The sequence below is a fragment of the Megascapheus bottae genome, chromosome 25, assembly GCF_031878675.1.
Source record: "Megascapheus bottae isolate mThoBot1 chromosome 25, mThoBot2.hap1, whole genome shotgun sequence".
Taxonomy (NCBI): Eukaryota; Metazoa; Chordata; class Mammalia; order Rodentia; family Geomyidae; genus Megascapheus; species Megascapheus bottae.
The window spans coordinates 5,354,759-5,382,741 of NC_143533.1; the positions used below are offsets into that span (position 1 = coordinate 5,354,759).

At 41.5% G+C, this 27,983-nt stretch overlaps 1 protein-coding gene and 1 long non-coding RNA gene across 6 annotated transcripts; both read left to right on the top strand.

Annotated features, from left to right (window-relative positions):
* Positions 1-2,047: 2,047 nt before the first annotated feature.
* LOC150046270 (uncharacterized) lies at positions 2,048-6,557 on the top strand. The gene is made up of 3 exons (XR_016539654.1): positions 2,048-2,362; positions 5,902-5,952; positions 6,514-6,557. It is a non-coding gene; the product is annotated as an uncharacterized LOC150046270 (long non-coding RNA).
* A 16-nt stretch (positions 6,558-6,573) lies between these two features.
* Positions 6,574-27,834, top strand: LOC150046271 (coiled-coil domain-containing protein 7-like). 5 transcript variants are annotated; one of them, XM_090358072.1, is made up of 15 exons: positions 6,574-6,830; positions 7,334-7,426; positions 8,406-8,489; positions 9,721-9,741; positions 10,049-10,081; positions 12,810-12,961; positions 14,528-14,586; positions 16,085-16,141; positions 17,765-17,840; positions 19,737-19,767; positions 21,087-21,173; positions 22,888-22,991; positions 24,633-24,699; positions 26,993-27,058; positions 27,641-27,834. In XM_090358072.1, exons 1-15 carry the CDS (start codon positions 6,660-6,662, stop codon positions 27,740-27,742), a joined length of 1,203 nt encoding a protein of 400 aa, XP_090214198.1. In that variant the 5' UTR covers positions 6,574-6,659; the 3' UTR covers positions 27,743-27,834. The 5 variants fall into 5 exon arrangements, with proteins under 5 accessions (XP_090214198.1, XP_090214200.1, XP_090214199.1 ...); XM_090358074.1 differs by lacking the exon at positions 21,087-21,173; XM_090358073.1 differs by lacking the exon at positions 8,406-8,489.
* The last annotated feature ends 149 nt before the right edge of the window (positions 27,835-27,983 follow it).

The following is a 27,983-nucleotide window of genomic DNA, read 5'->3' on the forward strand; positions in this document are numbered from 1 at the left end:
AGAGAGAGAGAGAGAGGGAGAGAGAGAGAGAGAGAGAGGGAGAGCGCGAGTGCTACTTGTAGAAACTGTGGTCCTGTGACCAGTTTGCCTAAAGGAAAGTTGTTGCAGGTGTTTTCATCTGGCTGTAGGGATATGGTTTCCATTTCTCAATTCCCTTCCCTTTGCTAATCCAGCTGGAAGAACATTCCAGGCTTTTCTACTGCAGAATAACCCCCTGGACACTTTTAGGAGTATGGCAGTACTTTATAGAGTTGAAAAGGATCTTGAACATGACCCTGCCCATCCCCTGTATTTTAGATAGGAAACCCCGGGCCCTTAGGCTTCACACTCCTTCAGCCTCAGATCTTTGGTGTGAGGCTTTCTTCCCTGTCACTCCCTGGGCTAGAACTCTGTTCTTTCAGTCCCTTATTTTAGGATTTTGGGTGGATCTAGGGCTAGGAAGTCTCACTGCCTTAAAAAAAGACAAAACAAAAAGATTTTTTTTTTTTTTTAGGACTGCAGGCCACTCTCCTGAGAAAGCCAGAGGCCTTCAAGTGGGGCTCAGAATAGGAGTAATGGAGAGGGCGTGACTTGGTGGAGAGGGCGGGGTCTGAGCGTGGATAGGGTGGGAAAGTCTGCATGACTCTTATCTCTAAGAAACTACTTAGAAAAAGCCTAAAGTGGTGCTGTGGCTAAAGTGGTAGGATGCAAGGCTTGAGCACAAAGAGACTCAGGGACAGCTTACAGGCCCAGAGTTCAAGACCCAGGCCTGGAGTGGGGGTGGGGTAGAAGGGGAAAGGAGAGGGGAGAAGAGGTATTAAGAAAGAGTAATACAGACAGGATGAATTTGATAAAGTAAATCGCACACATGTAAATATGTGTAAATATCACACTGAAATCTCTCTGTAACGATGCATACTTTTTTTAAACATTAAAAAAATCCTCCTAAAGTGCCTCAGACAAGAAAAACAAAGCAGGAAAAATGATCCCTCAAATTACTATGTTCAATGTTGGATGGCATCTCCTGAGCTCCTGGGTCTTCCTACCTTCTCTGATGTTGTCATTCTCCCATGAAGTCTACCTTCAAGATGAAAAGATGTGTACCAGCTGTCAGCCATTGAACAGAAACAAAACAAAACAAAACAACCCCCCCAAAAAACCCCTCCTTCCTCAGGTTTCCAACCCTGAAGCCTCATTCAGTTTCATCAGTCCCATGTTCAGGCCCTAACCAATCGTGCCAACTAGAGGAGAACAATCTTTGCTGAGTGGCTAGGCTGGAGGTCTTTTGACTTCTGTCTTCTAAGTGTCCAGGAAGCTATCTTCTTGTATCGAGTGGAGAGGATCCTTATGGTGTCTGAGAGAGAAGGATCCAGGGCGGAATCCCCTGCTTCCTTATTTCTTGTGCTGGATCTCAGCAGGTGCTACCTTCAAGGATAATATTCTTGGCCTCGAGGACAGGATATGCTAGTAGAGGGCAGGCAAATCAGAGCGGACAAAAGTAGATTGGGTTAGTCCACATTAAACAAGTCAAAACAAGACCCATGGGTTGAAGAAGGAAGCTCAGGGAAATGGACAGATTAGAGACCCTGGTAGCAGAAGTAAGAGGAAGGGGCATTGGAAAGGCGAGGCCCTGAGAGAAGGGATCTCCCTAGGTGAGATCGGGTAGGTGTCTGTACACGTCCCACTCGCTCTCTGACCTTCAGCACCAAGGACAGCACCCACCGTGCCCCAGGACTGAGCGTGGAAGAGCAGGGCCTTGGGTGGCTCAAGTCCAGCTCATTCCAAAACCATTGGGTTTGCGCTTTTCTGACCTCTTCCAGTGGGAGGAGGACTGCGTGTCCCCCGTGGTGGTCACTGATCGGGTCCCAGGTCGCCAAGGTGGCAGAGGTGTGCGTGTGTGGGACCTGAAGTAGAGTCGCTGCTGCCTCCCCCTGGGAAAGCGCTCTGGATGGCGAGGGGCGCGCGCGCCTGTGGGGATGCAGGCCTGGGCGGTAGGGCGTTGGGGGCTGCGCGTGCCCCCCTCCCTCCCTCCTCCCTCCCTCCCTCCTTCCCCCCTTCTTTCCTTCCCTCCCTCCCTCCCTGCTGGGGTGGGTGGCCCCCCCACAAGGCGTCAGGATGGCGTAGGCAGCTCGCGCCCCTGCGGGTCGTTGCTGTCGTCCCCTCCTCCATATCCCAGTCCCCCCAACAAGCCTCAAATGTCCATCAATTTCTTTCAGCTCCCATGTCAGTTTGTAGAAGGGGCAGGGCTGCCGTGCAAGGGCGTGTGCGGGCTTCCTTCTTCAGGGAAGGCTAGAAGGTTCCGCCTTTCCAGCCACTGCTAGCTTCCCAGTGCAGGGCGCGCCTCGCCCAAGCCCAACCATCCGGCCAGCCCACGGCTTCTCAGGTATGCTGGGGGGCAGGGTAAACTGAGGCACCCTCCAAGGGGAAATCCATTAACCTGTGTCCAAGGGGGTGGGGGAATGATGGAGACAGGTAAACCAAGTGATGACATCCTACCTCTCAGGGTTTTAGAGAAGGATTAAGTGTTGTCTATTTGTTTTTTAAAAAAAAAAGCTCTCATTATTTTCTTGTTAATGTAAATATTTACTGCCTAGAGCTATTATTATTCTTTTTATTTGTATGCGACTACATGGAAGAATGTATTAGGAAAGTGTGTGTGTATGTGTGTGTCCTAGTTCTGACGCTTGAGCTCAGGGCCTGCCACTTTTTGCTGGTTAATTTGAGGTAAGAGTCTCACTGAGTTTTCTGCATGAGCTGGCTTTGAACCTTGATCCTCACATCTCAGTCTCCTGCGTAGCTAGGATGACAGGTATAAATAACCAACACCCAGTGGCATCGGTTATTTTCTGTTGTCATGTATTAGTTATGGGGAGGGATTTCATTATTGTATCTGCACACATGTTTACTGGGTATCTGGGGAATATTAGGGGGAAAAGATGATGCTTTGTGGAATGGGGGAACCACAGGCAAGAGGATGGTAACAGGGTGAAGACTGAGAGGGTACCCTGAAGATTATCTCGTGGCTTGTGCCACTACCAGGCCAGAAGCAGCAGTAGCTGTAGCTAAAAGAAGGGGATAATGAAAGTGGAATATGGTAGATATAAAAGGTCTCGTTGATTACATCTATAATCCTAGCTGCTCAGAAGGCTGAGATCATGGTTTGAAGGCAGCCCAAAGAGAAAAGTCCCTGTGAGACTCTTATCTCCAATGATCCACTCAAAAACTGGAAGTGGCACTGTGGTTAAAGTGGTAGAGTGCTAGCCTTGAACAAAAGAACTCAGGGACAGCTCCCAGGCCCTGAGTTCAAGACCTACAGCTAACCAAAAAAAAAAAAAAAAACCCAAAAAACAAAAAGGTCTAGTTGATTATCTAGTAAGAGGGGAAAAAAGACAAAAGAGCCTAAAGGAAGGATACAGAGACAAATAAATAGAGAAGCAAAATCATATCTGTCAGTCTAGCTACTGGCTAAGTGTATATCTCGTGCTGGTGGATCATACCTGTAATCCAACCTATTTTGGAGGCTGAGATCTGAGGATCCCAGTCTGAAGCCAGATAGAAAAATCTGTGAGACTCTTATCTCCAATTAACCATAAAAAAGCTGAAAGTGGAGGACTGGTTCAATTGATAGAGTGACAGCCTTGGATGGAAAAGCTGATGGACAGTGACCAACCCCTGAGTTCAAACCCTAGTACTGGCATGAAATAAATTTGAATGTAAGTTAGAAGGATTGTGGGTGAAGAAACAGAGATGGAAGAAAGCATGTGCAAGATAAGTGGACAATTTTTCCACAGAGGAAAGGTACTGGTGACCACGAGTACCTGAAAAGGGAAGAGGTAGTGGTAGGTTGACTATTGAAAGGAAAAATGTGTCTCAGATAGTGATTGCAAATAAAGCAACAGGAGAGAAAGTAAAATTAAGGAGTGAAGAGGGAACAGAAAGATTAACTGTACAAAACGAGCCACAAAAAGTTGATTGAAAAAAAAAAGTTGATTGAAATATGTTCCTCACCAGTGGCTAAAGCCTACATCCTAGATATTCAGGAGACTGAGACCCGGAAGATCTCAGTTCGAAGCTAGCCTGAAAAATCTATGAGATTTCACAACTAATTAACCAGAAAAATGCTGAACTAGAGGCATGGTTCCAGGGATAAGAACACCCACTCTGAGCAAGTAAGCTCTGAGTTCAAGCAAGCCATAGTACTGGCACAAAAAAAGAGAATAAAGGGGCCAGAGGCGTGGGCTAGTACTAGGGTGCTTGCCTAGCATGCACGAAGCCCTGGGTTCAATTCCTCGGTACCATATACACAGAAAAAAAAAAAAGCCAGAAGTGGTGCTGTGGCTCACATGGTAGAGTGCTACCTTGAGGAAAGCCTAGGGACAATGCTCAAGCCCTGACTTCAAGCCCCAGGACTGGCAAAAAAAAGAGAATAAAATCTATTGAGAAAATATGAAAAAGAAATTAAATAAAAGCATCCTAAATAAAAAATTTAAATTCTCAGGTGTTGTTATACCGCTGTGTCCAGCAGGTGGCAGCATAGATACATGCTTTACTCACTGTCATGGTGAGTTTCCAATAGAGACAAGAGCTTAGAATTCAAGTCTCCAGTGAGGGCCTGTAGATTGTAGACCCTTGGTCTTCCTGCCCCTTGCTCACTTTCTACATACTGTGGGACATCCTGTTGTGTTCTGCAGTTACTCTGGGTGTTCTCCCATCCTGCTGCCACCCTTCTGTGCTTCATCTCATGTTTCCCCTGGTGGAGTCTAGGATGCAGGTGCTGAACCTGTGATTGACAGCCTGCAAGCTCTCGCCCAGGCTCTTTGTTGCATGGTTCCTTGACCAGCAAGCATGTGGGATGCTGATGGGAATTAGAGCATGGGGTGAACCTGCTCTAAGAGTTGCCAAGTTGAAGCAAACTCTTGCTAAGAAGCACATCCATAGTTTTGTTGAGTAGCTGGGAAGTTTTAAATTACCATGGGCTTGAACTCAGGACCTGCGCACTGTCCCTGAGCCTCTTTGTATGCAAGGCTAGTGCTCTACCACTTGAGCTACAGCACTACTTCTAACTTATTGGAGATAAGCTGTTCACTGGGACTTTTCTGCTTGGGCTGGCTTTGCACCACAATCTTCATATTTCAGCCTTCTGATAGCTAGGATTACAGGCATGAGCCATTGGTGTCCAGCTCTTTTTTCTTCGTTTTAAGTGTATATTATCTACAAGGGGTTTCACTTTGTTATTTTATAAGTGTGACATATTATAGCCAGATAAACCACCTCTGTTTTTATTGCTCTTTTTCATCAGGCCCCAACCCCTTATTGCCTTATTGTCCAACAGAGAGATTCCTCATGCTATCTATCTATCTATCTATCTATCTATCTATCTATCTATCTATCCACAATGTATTTCACATTATTAGTTATCCATTATTCTTTCTCTCCCCCTACCTCCATTCCCCCAAATATCTTACAGTTGCAATTGTGAAACATAGATAATTATATATTGTATATATTTGTGTATATGTTACATGTATATGTCTATCTAGATCAAACATCTTAATATAAGAACTGAAACATTGAAACTCCTACAGACAAACACAGGAAAGACTCTAGAAGATATATGGATTATTATTTTCTGAAAAGGACTCAATTTGCCCAGGAAATAAGACAAAGACTTGGCTGCTTAAAATTAAAGCTTTCCATCATATCAAAGTGAAACAATAACCTGAATCAAGAGGCAGAGAGAAAGTCTTCATCCATTAATCAATGGCTAGAAGATTAGATATATACAACCCACAAAGTGCTCAACAAGTTAAACAGTAAAAGAACAAATAACCCGAATTATAGATGAACTAGTGAACTCAGGAGCAGAAGAAGCCCAAATGGCAAATAAATATTCTCACTCAGCTTTGTTGTTGTTGTTCACAGCTGGTGCTCTACCACATAAGCCAGACATCTGCTTTGCTGTTTTAACTGGCGGTAAGTGTCTCTTTGATTTGATTAGTCTGTCTGGGCTGGCTCAGATCTCCCCCTCCTGAGTAGCTAGGATGATAGATGTGAGCCACCCATGCCAGGCTCTTTATTTGGTTTCAGCCATTGTAAGTCAACAAGGCCAAGAGTATAATTGTAGACTCCAGATGTTGCTTGTGATGCAAACCATGGTTGGTGAAGAATGATCTATTGAGGATCATGGCTTTAGAGGGCTGGGTTCCTGGGGATGAAGAACACCAGAGTGGCTAGAGGATTTTCTTTACCTCATGGTAGACAGGAACCAGAGGGGAGGGGGAGGGGGAGACCTAGCACCTGACAATATTGTTTATCATCACTGACTGACTTCAACTAGGCCCCATCGCCCATAACTATGGGAGGCATTTCATAATCAAACCATGACAATGTTCTTTGAATAAATAGTTAAAGCACCACTCCAATTAAAAAAAAACAAACAAACCACGACATAGTATTGACTTGAATAAGAATACCTTCCTTTTTGTTCATGGGGCCTTCCTCTAAAATGTCTGCCTATGTTTTCTTCACATACAGCGGAAACAGAGCCAGTAACAAAAATGAGACCAGCAAAGCATGGATCACGTGGGAATAGCAAATATTCAACTACTAGCGCTAGCATTGATTTTCCAAGGCCCAGAGAGAAAGCCAATTCGAAAACAGCACGTGACAGGATTGAACCAATGGTCCTCAGATCTCCGCCCACAGGAGAATCTCTTTTACAATATGCATTGCACCTTCCATCCAATAAAGTAGTAGGCACAGGCGAAAATGAAAGAGAACAAGAAGAGGAAGATGAAGAATCCCAAGAGGATGATATATTGGTCAGGAAGATTGCCAGACACCTGGATAAGGTAAGACACTTGCATGGTTCTCACATTGGGTAAATTCCTGTGATGGTTATAGCCTGGCAATTTTGTTGGCTTGAGTCTGGGAGTCAGTCCACAGGTCCATTGATGGGAAAATTTCTGACCGCAGGTGTGGGGTACCTTCTGCCAAGCATGTGACACAAGTTTAGACTCTCATCAAGAAGGTTGGTATTTAGCAGGAAACCCAGTATGTGTACACACAGTTTAGGGATATGTACCTTTTTTTTTTTTTTTGCCAGTCCTGGGGCTTGAACTCAGGGCCCGAGCACTTGGGCTTTCTCAAGGCTAGAGCTCTACCACTTGAACTTCAACACCACTTCTGGCTTTTTGTGTGTATGTGGTACCGAGGAATCAAATCCAGGGCTTCATGCATGCTAGGCAAGCCAATAGGCCACACTCTCAACAGTGGATATGTGGCTGGAATGGACCTTCTCGTTTGAAACGAGGAAAGCACTTCATCTGCTCGATTTTCTTCCTCTCACACCTAGGCTATTACTACATTGATAGAACTCTATGGGATTGGTGTTGAAGATGGATACCAATTAGAAATGAAATCTGAGGAGGAAGACGTAGATATAAGTGTAAGTCAACATCACTTCAATGGCGGGGGGCAGGGGTTTGCTTTCTGAGTTCACATACATTATCAGCACATGCAAAGGAAATTTGTAGTAGTGTATTGATTCCCCCTGCCACCCATTTTCTGTCAATCCCTTTCTAAAAGTTAAACATCGATTTTTTAGTTTGGTCAGTTGTGGGGTCTGAACTCAGGGCCTTGGCACTGTCTCTGAGCTCTTTTTGATCAAGGCTACTGCTTTGAACCACAGCTCCACTCCTGGTTTTCTGTTGGTTCGTCGGAAATAAGAGACTCATAGACTTTCCTGTCCTAGCTAGTTTTGAACAGTGATCCTCAGATCTCAGCCTCCTGAGTAGCTAGGATTATAGGCGTGAACCGCTGGCCCCCTGCTAATAGCTTGCATATTTTTATTTTACAAATTTCTTTTCTTTTCTTTGTAGTTGTTTTTGCCAGTTCTGGGCTTGAGCTCAGGGCTTGAGCACTGTCCTTGGGCTTTCTTGCCTTTTTTTTTTTTTGGTGGGTCATGGGGTTTGAACACTGGCCTGGGTGCTGTCCCTGAGCTCTTCAGCTCAAGGCTACTGCCCTATCCTTGAGCGAAGCCCCACTTCCCATTTTCTAGAGGTTAATTGGAGATAAGAGTCTCAGGTCCTTTTGTGCCCGGGCTGGCTTTGAACCTTGATCCTCAGATCTCAGCCTCCTGAGTAGCTAGGATTACAGGTGTGAGCTACCGCACCCGGCGTCCTTGGACTTTCTTAAGGGTACAGCTCTACCATTTGAGCTACAGCACCGTTCCCAGCTCTTCTTTCCCTTTCTATGTATGTGGTACCAAGGAATGGAATCTGGGTCTTGGTGCATGCCAGGCAAGCACTTTACCATTAGGCCAAGCTTATATATTTTTAAGAAGTAGTTAAGTGTACTAAGAAAGAGACCAATAAAGTGGGCTGTGAAATAAAAGTAACTCTGGGCTTTGTTATCCTTTTTGAAAGGTTGGGGGAAATATGAATTCGTTCTTGACCTGTTGTTCACAATTTGCAGCTCAGCTAGAAGAATCGTTTAAGGAAGAGCGTAGTGTATGTATTTTGTATGAGCTGCCAAGCTCTCAAGCACTTTCTTTCTTTTCTCTCTCTCTCTCTCTCTCTCTCTCTCTCTCTCTCTCTCTCTCTCTCTCTCTCTCTCTCTCTCTCTCTCTCTGCTCTCTCTCTCTCTCTGCTCTCTCTCTCTCTCCCTTCCTCCCTCCCTCCCTCCCTCTCCCTCCCTCCCTCCCTCCCTCCCTCCCTCCCTCCCTCCCTCCCTCCCTCCCTCCCTCCCTTCCCTCCCTCCCTCCCTCCCTCCCTCCCTCCTTCCTTCCTTCCTTCCTTCCTTCCTTCCTTCCTTCCTTCCTTCCTTCCTTTCTCTCTCTCTCTCTCTCTCTCTCTCTCTCTCTCTCTCTTTCTTTCTTTCCTTTCTTCCTGTAATGGGGCTTGAACTTGTGGCCTGGCTGGGGAGTGTGTCTGACCTCTTTTGCTCAAGGCTAGCACTCTACCATTCTGAGCCATAGCTCCACTTCTGGTTTTCTGGTGGTTCACTGGCAATAATAGTCTCATGACCTTTCTATAAAAAGTGTATCAAACTTTTATTATATAGAGAATTTTAGAGAAAAGCTTATCCTAAGGTTACATTTCCAACAAATTCACCTATGTTTTCTCCGTGTGTGTGTGTGTGTGTGTGTGTGTGTGTGTGTGTGTGTGTGTGTGTGTGTTTTGGTGCCCATTCTGAGGCCTGAATTCAGGGCCGAGACACTATCCCTGAGTTTTCTTTTGCTCAAATTAGTACTCTATCCCTGAGCTACAGCTCCACTTCCAGCTTTTTAATGGCTAATTAGAAATAAGAGTCTCATGGACTTTCCTGCTCTAGGCTGTCTTTGAACTGTGATCCTCGGATCTCTGTCTCCCAGGTAGCTAGGATTACAAATATGAACCATCAAGTATGAGTTCATGATTAGTGATTTTTATGATTGAGAATTATGAGGCTTTCTTTTGGTAGCTAGTATGCATACATTCTGAAGAATCTTATTTTGTTTTTATTGCCAGTCTTAGGACTTGAACTCAGGGCCTGGGCACTGTCCTTTGGCTTTCTCAAGACTAGCACTCTACCACTTGAGCCACAGCACCAATTCTGACTTTTTCTCTTTAGTGGTACCGAGGAATCAAACCAAGGGCTTCATGCATGCTAGGCAAACACTCTACTACTAGGCCATACATGCTCCTATTCCAGCATTTTATTTTTAAATATACTAATTGACTCTTTATTATTATTTTCCAGATTTTGGAATCTGTTTTTAAGGTATGTTCAGTGTTTTGCCGCTCAAATTTACTAAAACATAGTGGGGGGGGGATACATGTTAATGAGAAAGAACTTTTTAAGTTTGAGGAAGTTAAAGAATTCCTATCTTTCTTGCTTTCTATTTACTTCTATCCAGTTTCATACTGAACCCTAGGTTAGGGTCAGAGGTCAGGACTGATGGTGAAAACTCACAGGTTCTCAGGAATATGTATGTCTATCTCACTTATTAACTTAATATCAATTAATTTAAGCTGTCATTAAATTTGATTTTAGTTTGATATGAACTATCCTTTGTTTCTTTTTAAAGTGGTTTCAGCAACAAGTCAATCAGATGGAGGAGGTAAAATTTAACTTTTCTTAATTGTTCACTAATGTATTGACTTACTTGAAAAGCACTTAAGCTAACCTTTAAGTGATTGTTGGTTATCGGTTTGCTGTTTTGATGTAAGAGCAGGAGGAATTAGTGGATGGATTCAAAGGTGTTTTTCAGTGATTTACAGAAAATGTTCTTGCATATTTAGCATATTTCAAATTTAACTGACATTTTTCTTTTACATTGAATAATAATAGAAATTTAACTATTTTTCTTTTCTCAACTTATATAAAAGAATGATAAGAGAGATGTTTATCAGTTAAAAATTCTCATATATTTGAAAATCAAGTGCAATATAAGCATTTACATAAATACATAATTTATTCTGAATATTTTAATAGTGCTCTTTTGCACTTTAGGTTTTTATTCTGTGTGTGTGTGTGTGTGTGTGAGTACTGAGGCTTGAACTCAGTGTCTTGGGTTCTTGGTTGGCTTTTTCACTCATAGCTGATATTTTACCACTTGAACCAGGCTTGTAGTATAGCTTTTTTTTTGTCAGTCATGGGGCTGGAACTCAGGGCCTGGGTGCTGTCCTTGAGCCCTTTTGCTCAAGGCTATCACCCTACCACTTGGTACCACAGCTCCCCTTTCAGTTTTCCAGTGGTTAATTGGAGGTAAAAGCCCCATAAATTTCCTGCTTGGGCTGGCTTTGAACCATGATCTTCAGATCTCAGCCTCTCGAGTAGCTAGGATTACATGTGTGAGCTACTAGTGGCTGGTGGAGCCAGATGGAGATCAAGACTCTCATGGGTTTGTCTACCTCAGCTTCCTGAGTAGCTAGGATTTCAGGCATGAGCCAGTGGAGTTCTGGTAATTTAACACCAGCCAGGAGAACTAGTGATCCTGGTCTAGTACTGGCATCATTTATTCCAAAAACATTTCTGCTCCAGTGATTTCATCATCCTTGTACTCTGGAGTTATACATTTCTCTATGTCTATTCTGAGATCCTTGATTCTATTCTGTTGGTTGGCTTATTCGTGTAGCACAGTGTCTTATTTCATTTAACATTCATTACGATGTTTTAATATTTTCCAGGACTGGCCTTTCTCCTGATTCTTGTTTTTCAGTGTTTTCCTAAGTCAACCTGTTAACTTTTGGCTGTATTTTGGAAAAAGACTTTATAGGTGTCACTGATGTAAAAGAGTGGTTTCCAGGGAAGCTGGAGTGGTTTCTAGAATGATTCTAACATTTCTTTGGCTTGGCATTTACACATCTAACACTGTTTCTGAGGTGCAGTCATAGTTAGCAGAGCCCATTTGCCTATCACTACCCCTTTGAGTTTTGTGGTTCTAGGTACATTTTTACCTTTGGCCTATTTCTTTTTCAGGATCAATGAGAAAGTATGTCAAAATTTTTCTTTCTTTTCTTTTCTCTCTCTCTCTCTCTTTCTCTCTCTCTCTCTCTCTCTCTCTCTCTCTCTCTCTCTCTCTCTCTTTCTTTCTTTCTTCCTTTGTTTCCCCTTTTTTTTGGGTCAGTTGTGTGGCTTGAGCTTGGGTCCTGGGTGCTGTCCCTGAGCCTCTTTGTGTTCAAGGCCTGAACACCTTACCACTTAAGCCACAGCACCACTTTCGTTTTTTTGTTTTATGTTTATTTTTTTTTGGGGGGGTGGTTAATTGGAGATAAGAGTCTTATTGGACTTCTCTGCCCAGACTGGCTTTGAGCTGCAACCCTCAGATCTCAGCCTCCTGAGTAGCTAGGATTACAGATGTGAGTTATCAGTGCCTGGCAAGATTTTTGTTTTTAGGACTTCTTTTTCAAACTTTTTCTTTCGAACTTTCCTCCTGGGCAATGTCATCCAGGTTTTTCATTTCTAAAATATGAATCTTCCTACAGGCAATTTAGAAACATACATCTCTTGCTCAAAATGGTCCTTTGAACTCTGTACTTGTTCAGTGGGGTCAAAAATAAGAAATTCATACTCATTTTCTAATGTTCTTTCTCTTAGTGAAGCATAAGTGATTGGACAAATGAGGTCATTTATCAGCTGGGCAAAACAGAACAGGAGTTACCATTCTTGCCAACTTGCCTTTTACCTACTCCTAATATTAAACTCCCCACCAGTCCTTCCCAGAGCAAGACAATTATTCCTGTAATACTTGTAAGGGTATTTGTAGAATGCACTGAGGCAAAGTCAATTAGAAGTATTCTGGTAATACTTTGTTTTGGTTGGTTGTGGGGCTTGAACTCAGGGCTTTGCTCTGTCCCTGAGCTCTTTTGCTCAAGGCTAGTACTCTATCAATTTGAGTCACAGTGCCACGTCCAGTTTTATGCAGGTTAAAAATAAGAGTCTCATGCATTGACCTGCCCAGGCTGACTTTGAACCAGGATCCTGAGATGTCAGCCTCCTGAGTAGCTAGGATTATTAGGAATGAGCCACTGGTGCCTAGCTATTTTGGTAAATATTTGAGTTGCACGAATGGTTATTGGACTTGCTATGAAATTTCCGGACAGTACAATAGCAAACCAAAGAGTTGCAATCAGTTTGCATGTGAAAATCCCCTGTGAGCTATAGTTCTATTGACAGTTCTGTGTAAATATTGTGAAATGTCACACTGGTGTTAGACTATAGCTATGGATAAGAGTAATATTCTAAAAGTTACTCATATTTACCTGAAGAAATACTAAATAGTCTTTGAAGACTGGGAGCAAGAATTAGGTATTTCCTAAGTAACGGGCTAATTTTTATCATTTTAGTTGAGTAAAGACCAAGGTCTTTTAGAAGAAGATCATGCAAGTCGAAAACTAAGCGTCGTACATAAAAAGCTGATCAAAAAGCTTGAACATCTAAGGGTTCGCTTACAAGACGAACATAAAATGTCCTTGAAAACGGAATTGTCTGCATCTGTGTAAGTGAAATAGAAATATGAATGGAATTAATGACAATAGCCCTGGGGGTATAACTAATAGCCAATACAAAATCATGGGTCAGATATAATTACTATCTGAAGAGCTTCTAAATCAAATCAGAACTGGTCTGATATGGTGTGATTTCATGCTGTGGTCACTTATCCATGAGGTATAGTTTTTCAAATCCAAATTCCATTTCATTCAGAAAGTCGGTTTCGTGGTCACACCAGCAAAGCACGTCAAATGCTGAATAGCTGGGTGTGGGTACTAGGAAAAAGTTCTATTGGATATTGCTCGCTTTGAAGTGTTGGTGGCTCACTGACTCATCTCCCCATTTGACCAGGCTGATTTCTAGTAACAAATTAAAAAATCAGGTAAGGCCCAATGAACTATGGATTTGTTCATGAGTATATGCATTAAAAATGATGCAACTAACTTTAAATATTTCACTTATGTCAACATTGTTTCGTGTTCTGTGTACATAAAATTATATACGTATATATGTGGATATCCACATATCTATGTTATATATATGTTTATATGGACTTCTAGTGTGTATATATGTGTATACATATAAACATGTAGATGGAATGAATATATGTACATGTTCATATATTCATGTGTGAGTGTGTATATATATGTGTGAACTCACGCCAGTCCTGGGGTTTTACATCTGGGTCTTGTGCTCTTGATTGGTTTTATGTTCAAGGCTGGCCCTCTAGTATTTGAGCCACAGCTCTACTTCTGGCTATTTGCTAGTTAATTGGAGATAAGAGTCTCAGAGACTTTCCTGTCCTGGACTAGCTTTGAACCACAGTCCTGGAATCTCAGTCTGAGTAGAGGATGATAGCCATGGAACATGCAATGACTTCACATGTGTCAGTAACCAGACCTAAGGGCTACAAAGTCTATTCTTTGAGTTGGATGTCATGGGGAATTTTGTAATGAAATTTTGTATCAAGGGTTCAAGTATATTCTCTTAGGCTTGACTGATCTCAGACCGCGCATGTGCAAATATTCATATACTCGACACTGGAGTATCTACTGTATGCTAGGCTATCTTTCTAGTAAAACTTTACATGTACACTCTGCCCGAAACTACTCTTGGAGCGTGGTATTATTGCATCTAAGTTTCAGTCTAGGATGAAACTGAAGCTGAAAGAGATCAAGGATGATACGCAAGGTTGAAGAGCTGATTAAGAGAATCAAACAGTAGCTTAGGCTAAGATGTGTGGTCTTAGTCATTACAGCATTGATATAGCAATACATTGACAAAGAGAAACCTCATGTTTCCATCAGTGTGGTTTCTTTTGGTTATTTTGCCTGTTTTAATTGTTGGTATCATATATTCTCAGAAGACATAAAGCTCCATAGAATTGCAGAGTTTGGTTCTTCACTTTGTATTGCTACTCAGCAGTTAATTTACTCCAATGGCTAGGAAGATTGGTTAAAGTATATGGTAGCTTTTGAAGCTTATGAATTTCTCATGTTTAGACATTCTACTTCTACTGATGCTTAATCTAAACAGCTATTAAAATCTGTTTTATTTGTTGAAAATTTAACAGGGATACAGAAAGTTCAACAATAATGAAAAGTTATGAAGCTGTAAAGGATAAGATTGAAGGTGATAACATTTTATAAATCTTAAAAACTTATTTAAAATACATTTGTACTAACATATATAAATCATATACATACAAATGTAAGATTTAAAATATGTAAACTTCTAAAATAAATATTTTATGAACCCTTGGAGTTTAATTTTTTTTTCAGTCATGGGGTTTGAACTCTGGGGCCTGAACTCTTGGGCTCTTCAGCTCAAGGCTACCACCCCTGGAGCCATAGTGCCACTTCTATTTTCTAGTGGTTAATTGGAGATAAGAATGTCATGGACTTTAGTGCCCAGGCTGGCTTTGAACTGCCATTATCAGATCTCAGCCTCCTGAGTAGTTAGAATTACAAGTGTGAGCCACAGTGCCTAGCTTGAAGTTTACATTTTAAAGTCCTAAAATTATACAATGTTAAGCTTCTTATTTGGTACTGACTTGGATATTTCTTTTAAGCAAATGTGGTTTTATGTATAACAACTTATATATGTCATAATATATGATAGACTAGCTTATGCATATCAATCTGCTGTTTAAAATTATTCAAACAGAAAGGCAAATGTGTAGAAATTGATGAATGATAATCCTAGATAATAATGAATAATAATCCCAGAGAGGAGATTAATTCTTTCAAAATGGATCACATTTTGAATTCAGGGCCTCAGATTTGCTCTGCTTGTTCAGCTGGTACTCTACAACTTGAGCCATGGCTTTAGTCCAACTTTATGCTAGTTAATTTGGAGATGAAACGTCTCTTCTTAGGCTGGTCATGATTTTTCAGACCTCAGTCTCCTGAGTAGTTAGGATTATAGTCATGAGCCACTGGCACTTGGCCCAGGGGAAGAAATTGTATCACAGGTATGTGAGGAATACAAATGTTAGAACACTGGGAAGAAAGAGGAGAATCTTAAGAAATATTTGAATGCAGCCATCTATGAAGATCATGGTTTGAAATCAGCTGGATCAGAAAAGTCTATGAGACATGTCCAGTTAACCAGGAAAAAGCCAGAGGGAGAGCTGTAGCTCGGGTGGTAGAGCGCTAGCCTTGAGCCAAAAGGCTCAAGGGCAGCCCCAAGGCCCTGAGTTCAAACCCTAGAATTGGCACAAGAAAAAAAGAAGAAAAGGAGATTAGATTGTGATGGTACCATAAGTAATAATAATAAAAAAAGATGATAAGAGCAAGGGGTTGTGACATACCATAGTGGGAGAGCACTTGTGTCGTTATGCATAAAGCCCAGGCTTAGATCTCCAGTACTGGAAATAAAAAGAAAGGAAGGAAGGAAGGAAGAAAAAAAAAGAGAGGAAAAGCAAATTTCAGTGAGATAGTGACGTGTTCAGAACCATTCATCACATACAAGCTTGGGATCCACCATGGTCTGTGAGGGTTGGGAGAAGGGAACACCAGCAGTTATTCTATTTTTATTTGTCTTGAGTGAATTATGAAAGTCAAATCACAATCAGTAGACATAATTGCCCTTTGGAATGTAACCTAACCAAGACTCGTGATTGTTTCAGAATTTATAAAATCCCACGAGACTAAAGAATCCACAGATACCGCTGCACCCGAGTCCCGTGAGTGTGGGTGCTGTTGCTTGCTGCGGAGGGAGGCATTGATTGGTAGAATGGGAGAGATGATGCTGGGGTGGGGGAAAAAGGAGGTGGAAGGAGGGGGTGAGGGCATCTCCCAGAGCCCCTGAGTAGCTGTCCTGCGAGGACTGAATTCCGGGTGAAGACAGTGAGGAACTAAAACTAGACTTGGTTTTGGGTGAGGACCATACTAGATCTCAGGGCAGAGTTGAGGTAAGAATATTACTCCTAAAAGATGGGGCAGACCTTTGAGATGGCACCCTAAAAACATAGAACAGGAATTGTAGATTTTGAGAATGTTTTTGTTTTTTGGCCAGTCCTGGGGTTTGAACTCAGGGCCTGGGCACTGTCCTTGGACACTTTTTGCTCAAGGCTAGTGCTCTGCCACTTGAGCCACAGCACAACTCCTGGCTTTTTCTGTGGATGTACTGAGGAATCGAACCCAGGGCTTCATGCATGCTAGGCAAGCACTCTACCACTAGGCCATGCTCTCTGCCCTTGAGATTTGTTTGTGTGTGTGTGTGTGTGTGTGTGTGTGTGTGTGTGTGCTAGTACTGTGGTTTGAATACAGAGCCTTATGCCCTTCCCCCTCCCAGCTCATGCTCTACCACTCGAGCCACACCTGCGGTTTCTTTTTCTGATTAATTGGAGACAAACTTTTCTCAGATTCATCTGGTTGCATGGACTTCCAACCTAGATCCTGAGATCTCAGCCTCCTGAGTCGCTACGATGACAGTTGTGAGCCGCCTGGGACCCAGCTCCTAGCTTTCCTTTGTAATGAAATCCGCATGTTCTTTAGGGTTCTGCTTACCAGTACCCTTGTAACCATCTCTTATAGCCCCACACTGGTGTATGCATCTGGAGTTGATGGTTTCGAACCTGCCACATGTTTCCATGCTATCACCTATCACCTGGGCAGGCGCAGTGTCTTGTTCACCCAGTGCAGTGACGTCACACAGTGGTGCGCTCCCCTCGCTCCCATATATTACTATGGCTTCTCAGTATACCTCATTTTTTCCTCAAGTAGCTTCTGAGATTCTGGGCCTTTGGATGCAGTTGGAAGGCGTGGTAAGTTAAGGAGATGAAGCAATCTCTCTTGACAACCTATAGTCTCCTGCTAGGCCAGGCTACTGGCGGGTGTCACACACTTCAGGTCACTTCAGGGGAGTTTGTCACTTAGAGGAATTTCCTCTGGGCTCCTCTCTGGATGGTGAGCCTTACTGCTTTTTTTTCCATGGCTTTCCTTTCCCTTTCAAATAAACTGACCCAGTTTAACCTTAAAAAGAAAAAAAAAAGAAAAGGAAAGGATAAGAAAAATACCAACTGTACAACAACTTATAGGAAGTATGTCTCTGAGCTTAAATTTCAAAATGGCGACCGCATCTTGGTGTTGGAGTTACATAAAGGAGGAAGAGTATGTAAGGCTTAATAGTAATTTGCACATACATGTTTAATGAAATGGCTGGTTTTGTTCTTGGTCCTCATGTGACCCTCCTGTCTTCCTCTTGTGCTCATTTAGTTTGCATGTCTATAAGCGATGAGATACTTGGGTAGAGATTTTAATGGCAGCCATTGTGAAGTCTTTACATTAGTTTATTTTTCTCATAGAAGCTGCTTACTCAATGATGAATCGGTTGAATGTAATGATCACAATGTTTGAAAACAAGTCAAGCATGTTAGAAAGGTAAGCTTTTAAAACAATATTTGTCTGCTTGTTTCCTAATTGAGGGCATACATATTATAGAAATAATAGGTCAGGAGCCAGGCTCACGCCTGTAATCCTAGCTACTAAGGAGACTGTGATCTGAGGATCACAGTTTGAAAATTAGGCCCAGGCAGGAAAGTCTGTGAAACTCTTTATACTCCATCTAACCACCAAAAGCTAGAAGTAGAGCTGTGGCTTAAGCAGTAGAATGCCAGCCTTGAGTGGAAAAGCTCAGGGATATCACCCAGGCCCCAATTCAAGCTCTAGGACACATAGATACACAAATACAGATATACACGCATCTACGTATATAATGTGGAATTTTTTTTGTGCCAGTCCTACGGCTTGAGCACTATCCTTGGGCTTTCTCAAGGTTTGCACTCTACCACTTGAGCCACAGCACCACTTTCAGCTTTTTCTGTGTTTGTGCTACTCAGGAATCAAGCCTGGGTTTTTGTGCATGCTAGGCAAGCACTTTACCACTAGACCAAACTTCCGGCCCTATAATGTAGATTTTATGTATTGATTAGTCAAATAGGTGCTTGTAATAGTATATAAATGCACAAGACTATTCTAGAAAGATAACCGCAACCAGTACTATTTCTTTATAGAGAACACTAGCTTTTTTTGGAGTCACAGTCAATATGATTAGGTACTTTAACTTATATTTGCACTCATTTAAGGTCTTTACAAAAAACCCATAAATAAGATATAAATGTCCCAGGGTCACAACAGATTGGAGAGAGACTCAATGAATGGGACTACCTAAAAATTAAAAAGTTTCTGCACAGGGGCCAGGAGTTTGGCCTGCTGGTAGAGTGCTTACCTAGCATGCACGAAGACCTGGGTTCAATTCCTCGGTATCCCACATACATAGCAAAAAGCTGGAAGTGGTGCTGAGGCTCAAGTGGTAGAGCTCTAGCCTTGAGAAAGTCCAAGGCCAGTGCTCAGGCCCTGAGCTCAAGCCCAGGACTGGCAAAAAAAAAATAAAAACAACCCTAAGATACCACCTTACCCTAATAAGAATGGCCAAGATTTTGAACTCAATGACAGATGCTGGCGGGTTGTGGAGAAAAAGAAACCCTACTGCACTGCTGGTGGGATTGTAAACTACTTTGGCCACTCTGGAAAGCAGTGTGGAGGTTTCTTAACTGAAAATAGACCTTTCCTATGATCCCGCCGCCATACCACCCCTGGGCATCTATCCTGAACATTATAACCCAGGATATGATAAGGACACCTGCTCAACTATGTTCATCTCTGCACTATTCACAATAGCCAGGTGATGGAAACAATCCAGATGCCCTACTGCACATGAATGGATACAAAAATGTGATATATATATATATACATACATACATACATACAATGGAATTCTACATAGCCAACAGACAAGATAAAATAATGGCATTTGCAAGGAAGTGGATGAATCTAGAGCGAATCATGTTGAGTGAGACAAGTCAAGACCTAAGGAACAAAAGGCGCATGGTATCCTTAATATGTGGCTATTAGATCCAAACAGTACAAGAGCGAGGACTCAATATTTGCATACCCGATGCTATGGACATGATATTGGAAATATAAACACAACTACATAGACATAAAAATTGAAGATTCTATAGACATAATGTTTTATTACATAGATTAATATGTATCTATGACATATAAACCCTTAGTCTAATTTTAATTATGTTCTAAAATCTAAGAGCCAGAGATTGTATATAGAGATTCCCTTCTGGAATACTTGTTTGTTAAATACGTCATTTGACATATGATGCAAAAATCAATGTTAATACATTCTTTAATAAAAAATAAAGAAAAAAAACTATAAATGTAAATTATAACACACCATAGATATTTTACTCTCTTTTTCAGAGCTTTAAATGATCGGGATTTGTTAGAATCGGTAAGTAGAACCCTCTCACTGGGAAATTGCACCTTGTCCTTGTTTTTGTGTCTAGAATTGTCATTTTATGTAATCCTCAGAATCATGATCACCCAGTTTATTGATGAGAATTTTGTGTGTGCGTGTGTGTGTATGTATGTGTGTGTGTGTGCACTAGAAAATTATGTGTTCTTTCAACATTCCTAGGCTTTCTTGTCACCTGAAAGCACTTTACTACTATTACAACTTTTTCCTTCTCCTCTTCTCCTCTTCCTCCACTTCCTCCTCCTCCTCCTCCTCCTCCTCCTCCTCCACTTCCTCCTCCTCCTCCTCCTCCTCCTCCACTTCCTCCTCCTCCTCCTCCTCCTCCTCCTCCTCCTCCTCCTCTTCCTCCTCTTCCTCCTCTTCCTCCTCTTCTTCCTCCTCCTCGGGTTTGATCTCTGGGCCTGGGTGCTGTCCCTGAGCTTCTTTTGCTCAAGGCTGACACTGTCACTGGAGCCACAGCTCCACTCCAGCTTGAGTACTTTACTGAGAGTCTCACAGACTTTCCTGCTCAGGCTGCTTGGTGCTCTGCTTGGCTTTATTTCACTTCTTTCTGTTGGTTGTGGGGCTTGAATCCAAGGCCTGAGCACTGTCCTGAGCCTTTTCACTCAAGCTCTACCAGTTGAAGCCATAGCTCCACTCCCTTGCTTGATTTTTCACTCTAGGCTGGCACGCGATCGCTTGAGCCATACCTCCACGTGTAGCTTTTTGGTGGTTAACTGGAGTTAAGAGTCTCACAGACTTGCCTGCATGGGTTGGCTTTGAACTGAGACCCTCAGATTTCAGCCTCCTGAGTGGGCTGGGAGTTCAGGGGTAAGCTACTGACCTGGGCCACTCTGTCAACTCAGTAATAGCTTTGCTATGCTGATTAATAGCAGCAGGTGCCTTATTTTGTTAAGGAAGAATTTCTTACTCATAAATAAATATCCAAGTAGCTTTTTGGTTTTGTTCTTGTGAGTCATGGGGCTTGAACTTGGCCTGGGCACTGTCCCTGAGCTGTTCATCCTAAGGCTACCATCCTACCCTTGGGCCTGGGCATTATCTCTGAGCCCTTCAACCCAAGGCTGCCGCCCTACCCTTGAGCCAAGCCCCACTTCCCATTTTCTAGAGGTTCATTGTAGATAAGTGTCTCAGGTCCTTTTGTTACCGGGCTGGCTTCGAACCTCGATCCTCAGATCTCAGCCTCCTGAGTAGCTAGGATTACAGGCGTGAGCCACCGTACCCGGCTTCCAAGTAGCTTCTGTATTAAAAGATGATCTCTTTCTTATTGCTACAATTATAGCAACGTTTTCTTTTAGAAATACAAATGGATACAAGGTGAGTTCAAACTCTTATCTGAAGAGAAATCAGTGCTGGAAAATGAACTACTGAAGGTGAAAGATGAGGTTAGTAAAATTTTTGTGTCTGGAGAATTGGTGCCTGGAAGCCATTTGCTAGTTTTAGATCTCACTGAAAGTTTTATTTAAGTGTCTCATAATGTACTTTTCAATATTCATGATTTATAGTCACTGTACCTCGGTCATGCCATTGCTATCATACATTTGTATGCTTATAAATGTTACATTATAGCTAAATTTACCACGTCAGCCGCCAAGACCGAAAGAAACAGATGTACAATTTAAGCATTCTGAGTGATGTTTCTGGAACACACGTTTAACTTTATGAAATTGCCTGCAAATTAGGCTTTCCAGTGCATTTTATGAAATCATCTACAATTAAGGGTCCCACTTTATCATATGAAGCAGAGGACACAGAACGGCCAGGAAAGAAGAAACATTTGTTTCTTCTCGTATTTTCTTTCTTCTTGTCATTTCTACACAGCTTATAAATTCAAAAGACAAGAGAAAAGTCCCACAAATGACAAGCGAACTTTTAGTAACCACTTGAAAACATGCACTACATAAGGGAAAATACTTTTTGGTCTAGCGAGGGTGGATGGGTCCCTGGTGGTTTCTTCTCCTTAATAGAGAAGGAAACCAAAGTTTTCAATTTAAACCTTTAATTTTTAATCTGGAGCCAATGAAAGTTAGCCAGTCAAGAGAGGCATGAGTTTCTGTAAATTATTTTATTGGTTTACTTATTCTAACTGTTAACAGATGTGCATTTTAAGGGACCTGAGCTGCATTTCAGACTTGCAGGACATTCTGTCTCTGTGGCAATGGTTCAGTCAGCCTGAAAACAATCATAGGCAATAGGCGAATGAGTGAGCATAATTGTGTCTCAATACAATTTTATTTAAAAAAATTGATAGCAGGACAGGTTTGGTTCACAGTTTGCTAACTCCTGATGGATTTTATCTCATTTCTGCAGTTATGTAGTGAACTATAGTACCTTCTTAAATGGAATATTCTAGATGTGCTTTCCTTAGGGTGTAGTTGCTAGGAAATAAAATGATGATTTGTTTCTGGTCTGTTGATCTCATTTATTCCTGAACCAGTGCTCAAACACCCAATAAATGAATTGGAGGGTTTATGTGGTGTGCTTGGAAACCATTTTCCCGCCATCCTGAAAGTTTTCTCAACTGTGTTTTTATGGGAGGTGACATTCAGGAGGGCATTTGCCATATTGTAGCAGAATTGATCATAATTTATCAGAGGAGTTTAATTATTTAAATACCAGGTCACAGATAACTTATATCTGATAAAAGTACTATCATAACACTGTCAAGTGCATCATTGATTGATTGATTGATTGATTGTGTGTGTGTGTGTGTGTGTGTGTGTGTGTGTGTGTGTGTGCTGATACTAGGGCTTGAACTTGGTTTAATCCCTGGATTTTACTGTTCAAGGCTAGCACTCTACCACTTGAACTAGAGCTTCATTCCTGTTGTTGTTGTTGTTTTTAATTTTAGGTGGTTAATTAGAGATAACCCATTGCTTGGGCTGGCTTCCAACCACAGTTCTCAGCGTAGCTACGATTTACCGGCCTGAGCCATGGTGCCGACTTCATCATGTCTTTTTGTTTGCTTCCATTCCGATCATTTTCCTTGAACATAGCAGAATGACTCCCAGATTACGATGGAAATTAGTAATATGTACTGTTCCTCTATTTCCCAATAATTGACTGTGTCCTTAACTTTTTGTTTCTGGAATATGCAAGAATCCACAGCGAATAAAGCCGACAAGCAAAGGAGAACGAACTGGAAAAAAACCTGGAAAAACAGAGAAGAAAAAAGAGAAGGGAAAATCTGAAAGCTTAGAAGGGTAGGCATAAAGATATACGTGAGTCTCTTTTAAGTTTTTTCTTATTTCACATATTATTTACAAATAGGCCATATACTCATATCTCGTGTGTGTGTATGTGTGTGTGTGTGTGTGTGTGTGTGTGTGTGTTTGCACATGTGTGCACATGTTAGTCCCAGGGTTTGAACTCAGGATGCTTTAACACTTGAGCCATGCTTCCAGTCTGTGTTTTTGCTTGCTAGAGGTGGAGACTCAGATTTCTAAGCGGAAAAATGATCCATTAGGTCTCAACCTCCTGAGTAGCTTGGACTACAATTTCATAGCTGTGTGAGCAGTCCAGAATGTGGTTGTGGGAAAAACTTAAGAGGAGAAAAATGAAGGGCTGAAAAAGATTAGAGGAAGAGATCAAAGCCCCAGAGGCTCAGGAACGAAATTAAATCTTCAAACAATCATGTTTTTCGTTGGTTCCTCAGTCACCTAGTTAATGCTCTGCAATTTTCAGAATTTGTTCTTTTCTACCACATTTTCTACATTATATTCAAAAACGTTTATCTATTTTATGCATGTGAATTATTGTAAAGCGGCTGTATTTAAGAGAATACTTTCATTAGTGTTATGATCATTGCATTTTGAATTTGCTTAAAATATAGTTTAAAAAATAAAGCACAGGAGCCAGCTGTCAATGGCTCACGCCTAATCCTGGCTACTTAAGAGGCTGAAAATCTGAGGATTGTGATTTGAAACCAGCTTGGGGCAGAAAAGCCTACAAAACTTATCTCCAACTGGCCACACACAAAACACCTGGAAGTGGAGCTGTGAACCAAGAGGAAGAACACCAGCCTTGAGCAAAAATAAGCTCAGGGACTGCACCCAGGCCTTGTGTTCAAGCTTCCAGTCTGGCACTACACTTACACACTACACTTAGAAATTGATTTATTAAATTCAAAATCCTTTGTATAACTACTTAAAGTAGTAGAAAAAAACTGGATTATTACCAACTCAGTTTTTATAGAGTGCTGTAACTCAGTGTGTTCTAATCCATTGAACAAGTGGTTGAACCTTTCACTTAGAGAGGAAAATGATCATAGAATGGAAAAATGACCAATTTACTTTGACTTTTTTTTTTTTAAAAAAAAACATGGTTCTAGGGTTTAAGCCCAGGACCTTGTACCAGTTAGACACAATGCTATACCACTGAGCTCACAGCCCAACCCTTTACCAGTTTGCTTTGAAAATCTCAATTATCTCACATCTTAATCGTAGCCATGAGAATTCCGCTTGAGAAATTGTTATTTAATCATATATTATTTAAGCTGTGTGGGTGTAGCTGCTTTAGAAATGAATTCATAAAATCTTTTCACAGGGTCAGGAGTGTGGCCTAATGGTAGAGTGTTTGCCTAACATGCATGAAGCCCTGGACTCAATTCCTCAGTACCACACACGCAGAAAAAGCCAGAAGTGGTGCTGTGGCTCAAGTGGTAAAGTGCTAGCCTTGAGAAAACTCAAGGACAGTGTCCAGACCCTGAATTCAAGCCCCAGGACCGCCAAAACAAGACACAAACTTTTCATTTCTATAATGGTTTAAAGTCCTACCTTTAGAAAGCAAAGTAGGGATGCAGTTTGAGATATTATTATACATCTTTAAAATATTTTTAATTACAGAAGGATATCTCCAGTCAGAGAGACTAACACAAAAGAAAATCTTCAAGTTCAAGTAGATACACTGTCTGTGAGTCCTTATATTAAAGAAAATTGTTAGAGGATGTGGTAGTAAGGGGAAAACTTAAGTTATAGCAACAAGCAACAATGAATGAGATGCAGAATATAATATTTTAAAAGAAAAAGAAAATGAGTGCCAGCCAGCCTAACAATAGCAGCAAGACTGATGGGGGCAGAAACAATAGAAACCAAGAAATTTCCAGAGATGATGCTAAGTAAGAAAGAATTAAGAGAGAAGAAAAATGGGAAAATGGAAAGCTAAAGTATCCTGACTGTCTTTGGCCCATCTTAAAGGAAAAGCGAGGCTCCATTCCCATCTAAGTTTCTGAACAGAATTTACTACATGTATTTTTCAATGAGCTTGTTCCATTGGCATATGAGGGCAGCCACATTGGGCCCTAAGAAATATGCTGGCTGGTACTGTGTGGCAGTACTTTTTATGATCTCAGCCGTAGCTAGGAAAAAAAAATTAGTGAGATTCCAAATAGCTGGGTGTGGTGTCTGTCATCTCAGCTACACAGGAAATATACACAGGAAGTTCAGGGTCCAGCCTTAATCAGGGATAAATTCCAGATGTGAAATTTCCATAATTTTGTTCATTATGAGCATATTTGCCTTTGTTTTGGGCATTGTTAGCAATAGTTAAAATTCTTGCATGTTATGTGAATTCTGAACTCCAAATTATCCTGGGGTTACTCTGGGTTCATTATCTTTTATTTATTTATTTATTTATTTATTTTTGCCAGTCCTGGGCTTGGGCTCAGGGCCTGAGCACTGTCCTTGGACTTTCTCAAGGCTAGAGCTCTACCACTTGAGCCTCAGCACCACTTTCGGCTTTTTTCTATGTATGTGGTACCGAGGAATCAAACCTGGGTCTTCGTGCATGCTAGGCAAGCACTCTACCACTAGGCCAAACTCCCGGCCCCAAGGGTTCATTATCTTTTAGCAGAAAATCCTATTGGTCTGTTTCTTCAAACGTCAGTAAATTCTACATTGTGTCCTGGATACTGTTTGTGTCTTGCCCAGATTCTGCTCTGTACTTTGGATAATTAGTGTTTTTCATCTTTTTTTTTTAAAACATATGATGATCATGGTTGGATATAAAAGTAGAGACGATATATTGATGTGGCTGCTCAGAATTTAATTCTTTTAGTCCTCCCCCCGCATCTGTTTAGGGCCTTTCCTATACATATGCGGTCAGAAGTCAGAGGGAAACTTGAGCGCATACGAAGAATTTGGGGTTCTCTATGTTTTTCTTCTTTGTGTGAGGGTGGGTCAGAACTCTGTCCTCTAATCAGTGGGTTGTAAAGACCCAAGCTTTCTCCCCAGCTGCAATTCTAAAAGCTACGAAAGCAAGAATCCTACGTAGGATTCTCCTTTTCTTAAAAGTATTATCTGCTCTGGATTGGCCATTTGTGTTGACATTTGTCATTTGTCCAGAGCAAATGTTTTTTTTTTTTCATTTTCTTTTTCTGTGGTACCAAGGAATTGAAGCCAGGCCCTCATGCATGCTAGGCAAGCATGCTTACCACCAAGCCATATTCCCACTCCTCAAAGGTTGTTTTGTGTGACATGTTATTTTTTTTCTCCAGTAGGAATTTTATCTAACAACTGTCAGACACATATCTGAGGACTTTATAATTATTTCTGGCTGATCTTTGTGTTGCCAGTCCTGGGGCTTGAACTCAGAGCCCGAGTGCTGTCGCTGAGCTTCTTTGTGCTCAAGGTTAGAGCTCTAACCACTGTGCCACAGTGCCACTTCTGCCTTTTTTTCTGAGTGGTTTATTGGAGATAAGAGCCTCATGGACTTTCCTATCCAGGCTGGCTTTGAATTGTAGCCCTCAGCCTTCAGCCCTCTGAGGAGCTAGCATGACAGATGTATGTGCCACTGGTGCCCCAGCTCTGGGGACTTTAGAGATGGTCTTCAAGCTGGTTAGTCTGCTGGAGATTTCCTGAGACCTTCCTCTATGTAACAGAACTACCCGGGCCTTTAAAGCCAGAGCCCTACTTGTTTTCTGCAAAGAGTAGAAAACTGGGGGGGGGGGGGCTTTAGAAACGTCTACATGGTTACCATTTCTAAGGTTTCTATGGCTTCAGGGACTGCCCAGCATAGCTTATTTCCTAGAAAGTGGTGGTTAGATGTGTGTGTGTGTGTGTGTGTGTGTGTGTGTGTGTGTGTATGTGTATTGCACATGCACAAGTCACCTTGGCTGTCTATGGATTTTGGAAGAGTGATAAACATAGAAGTAAATTCGAAACAAAACAAAACAATGTGAATGTTTTTTCCTCTCATTACTTCTTAGAAAGAAGCAGATGCTCTGAAAACGGAGAACAAAGCCCTCCAGGAACAACTTAAACAGGCTTTGCAGGTAAAGGTGTCATGGTGAGGGAGGGATGATTTTAACCTGATAAATAAACAGATCTATCTATCTATCTGTCTGTCTATCTATCTATCTATCTATCTATCTATCTATCTATCTATCTGTCTATCCTTTATATCTGTCATCTATTATCTATCTTCTATATACCTATTTATTATCAATCTATCTCTATTTCTCTATATATCTATCACCTATTATCTATCATCTATCTATTCACCCATCTCTTATATTACATTGTTTAAAACACATTTAATTGATGCAATATGAATATTTCATAAAGCATAATATCTTTCTCAAAAGCAATCATCTTGGATGAAAAGTAAAGTTTCTTAATCACAAAGAGCAAGTCTTTCTTTGAGTATTGGTATTGGGGCTTGAATTTATGGCCTCAAGCTCTCATTTGGCTTTTTCATTCGATAGTCCACCACTTGAGCCACATCTCTACTTCTGGCTTTACTTAAGGGGTCTCATGGGTAGTCTAGCTTCAAATCTGGTCCTAAGTTATACAGATTGTGAAAGTTTTAGCACTGGTAGAAAAAGATGCTTAACAAGTACTTTTCTTAAAAACAGGAAGCTGAAAAGAATAAGACCCAACTCGACCATTTCCTAAATCAAGGGACTGAGAAAAAGCAAGAAAGGAGCAGTCTTACAACAGAAACGAGTAATGATTAAAATAAACAGTCAAGGATGAAGATGGAAAAGATCTGCCACTGGAGAGAGAAATGGGGACAACATTATTTCACAGTCCAGTGGTCAAAATACAAGTGTGCTCAGGTAAGACAACAACCCAATGTGTTGTAGTACAGTCAGCTGAATCTTATTCTTTATTTCCTTTGCATATTCTTCTTTTGTTGTTGTGGTATGGATTTTTTGTCTCTAACCTTCCAGAAGCAATAATTTAGTGTTATTTTGA

Coding starts and splice junctions, on each gene's coding strand:
- LOC150046271 (XM_090358072.1), top strand. CDS start 6,660: ATGGTCCTCAGATCTCCGCCCACAGGAGAATCTCTTTTACAATATGCA. Junction 6,831..7,333: donor TTGCCAGACACCTGGATAAG/GTAAGACACTTG, acceptor TCTCACACCTAG/GCTATTACTACATTGATAGA. Junction 22,992..24,632: donor AAATCTGAAAGCTTAGAAGG/GTAGGCATAAAG, acceptor TTTTAATTACAG/AAGGATATCTCCAGTCAGAG.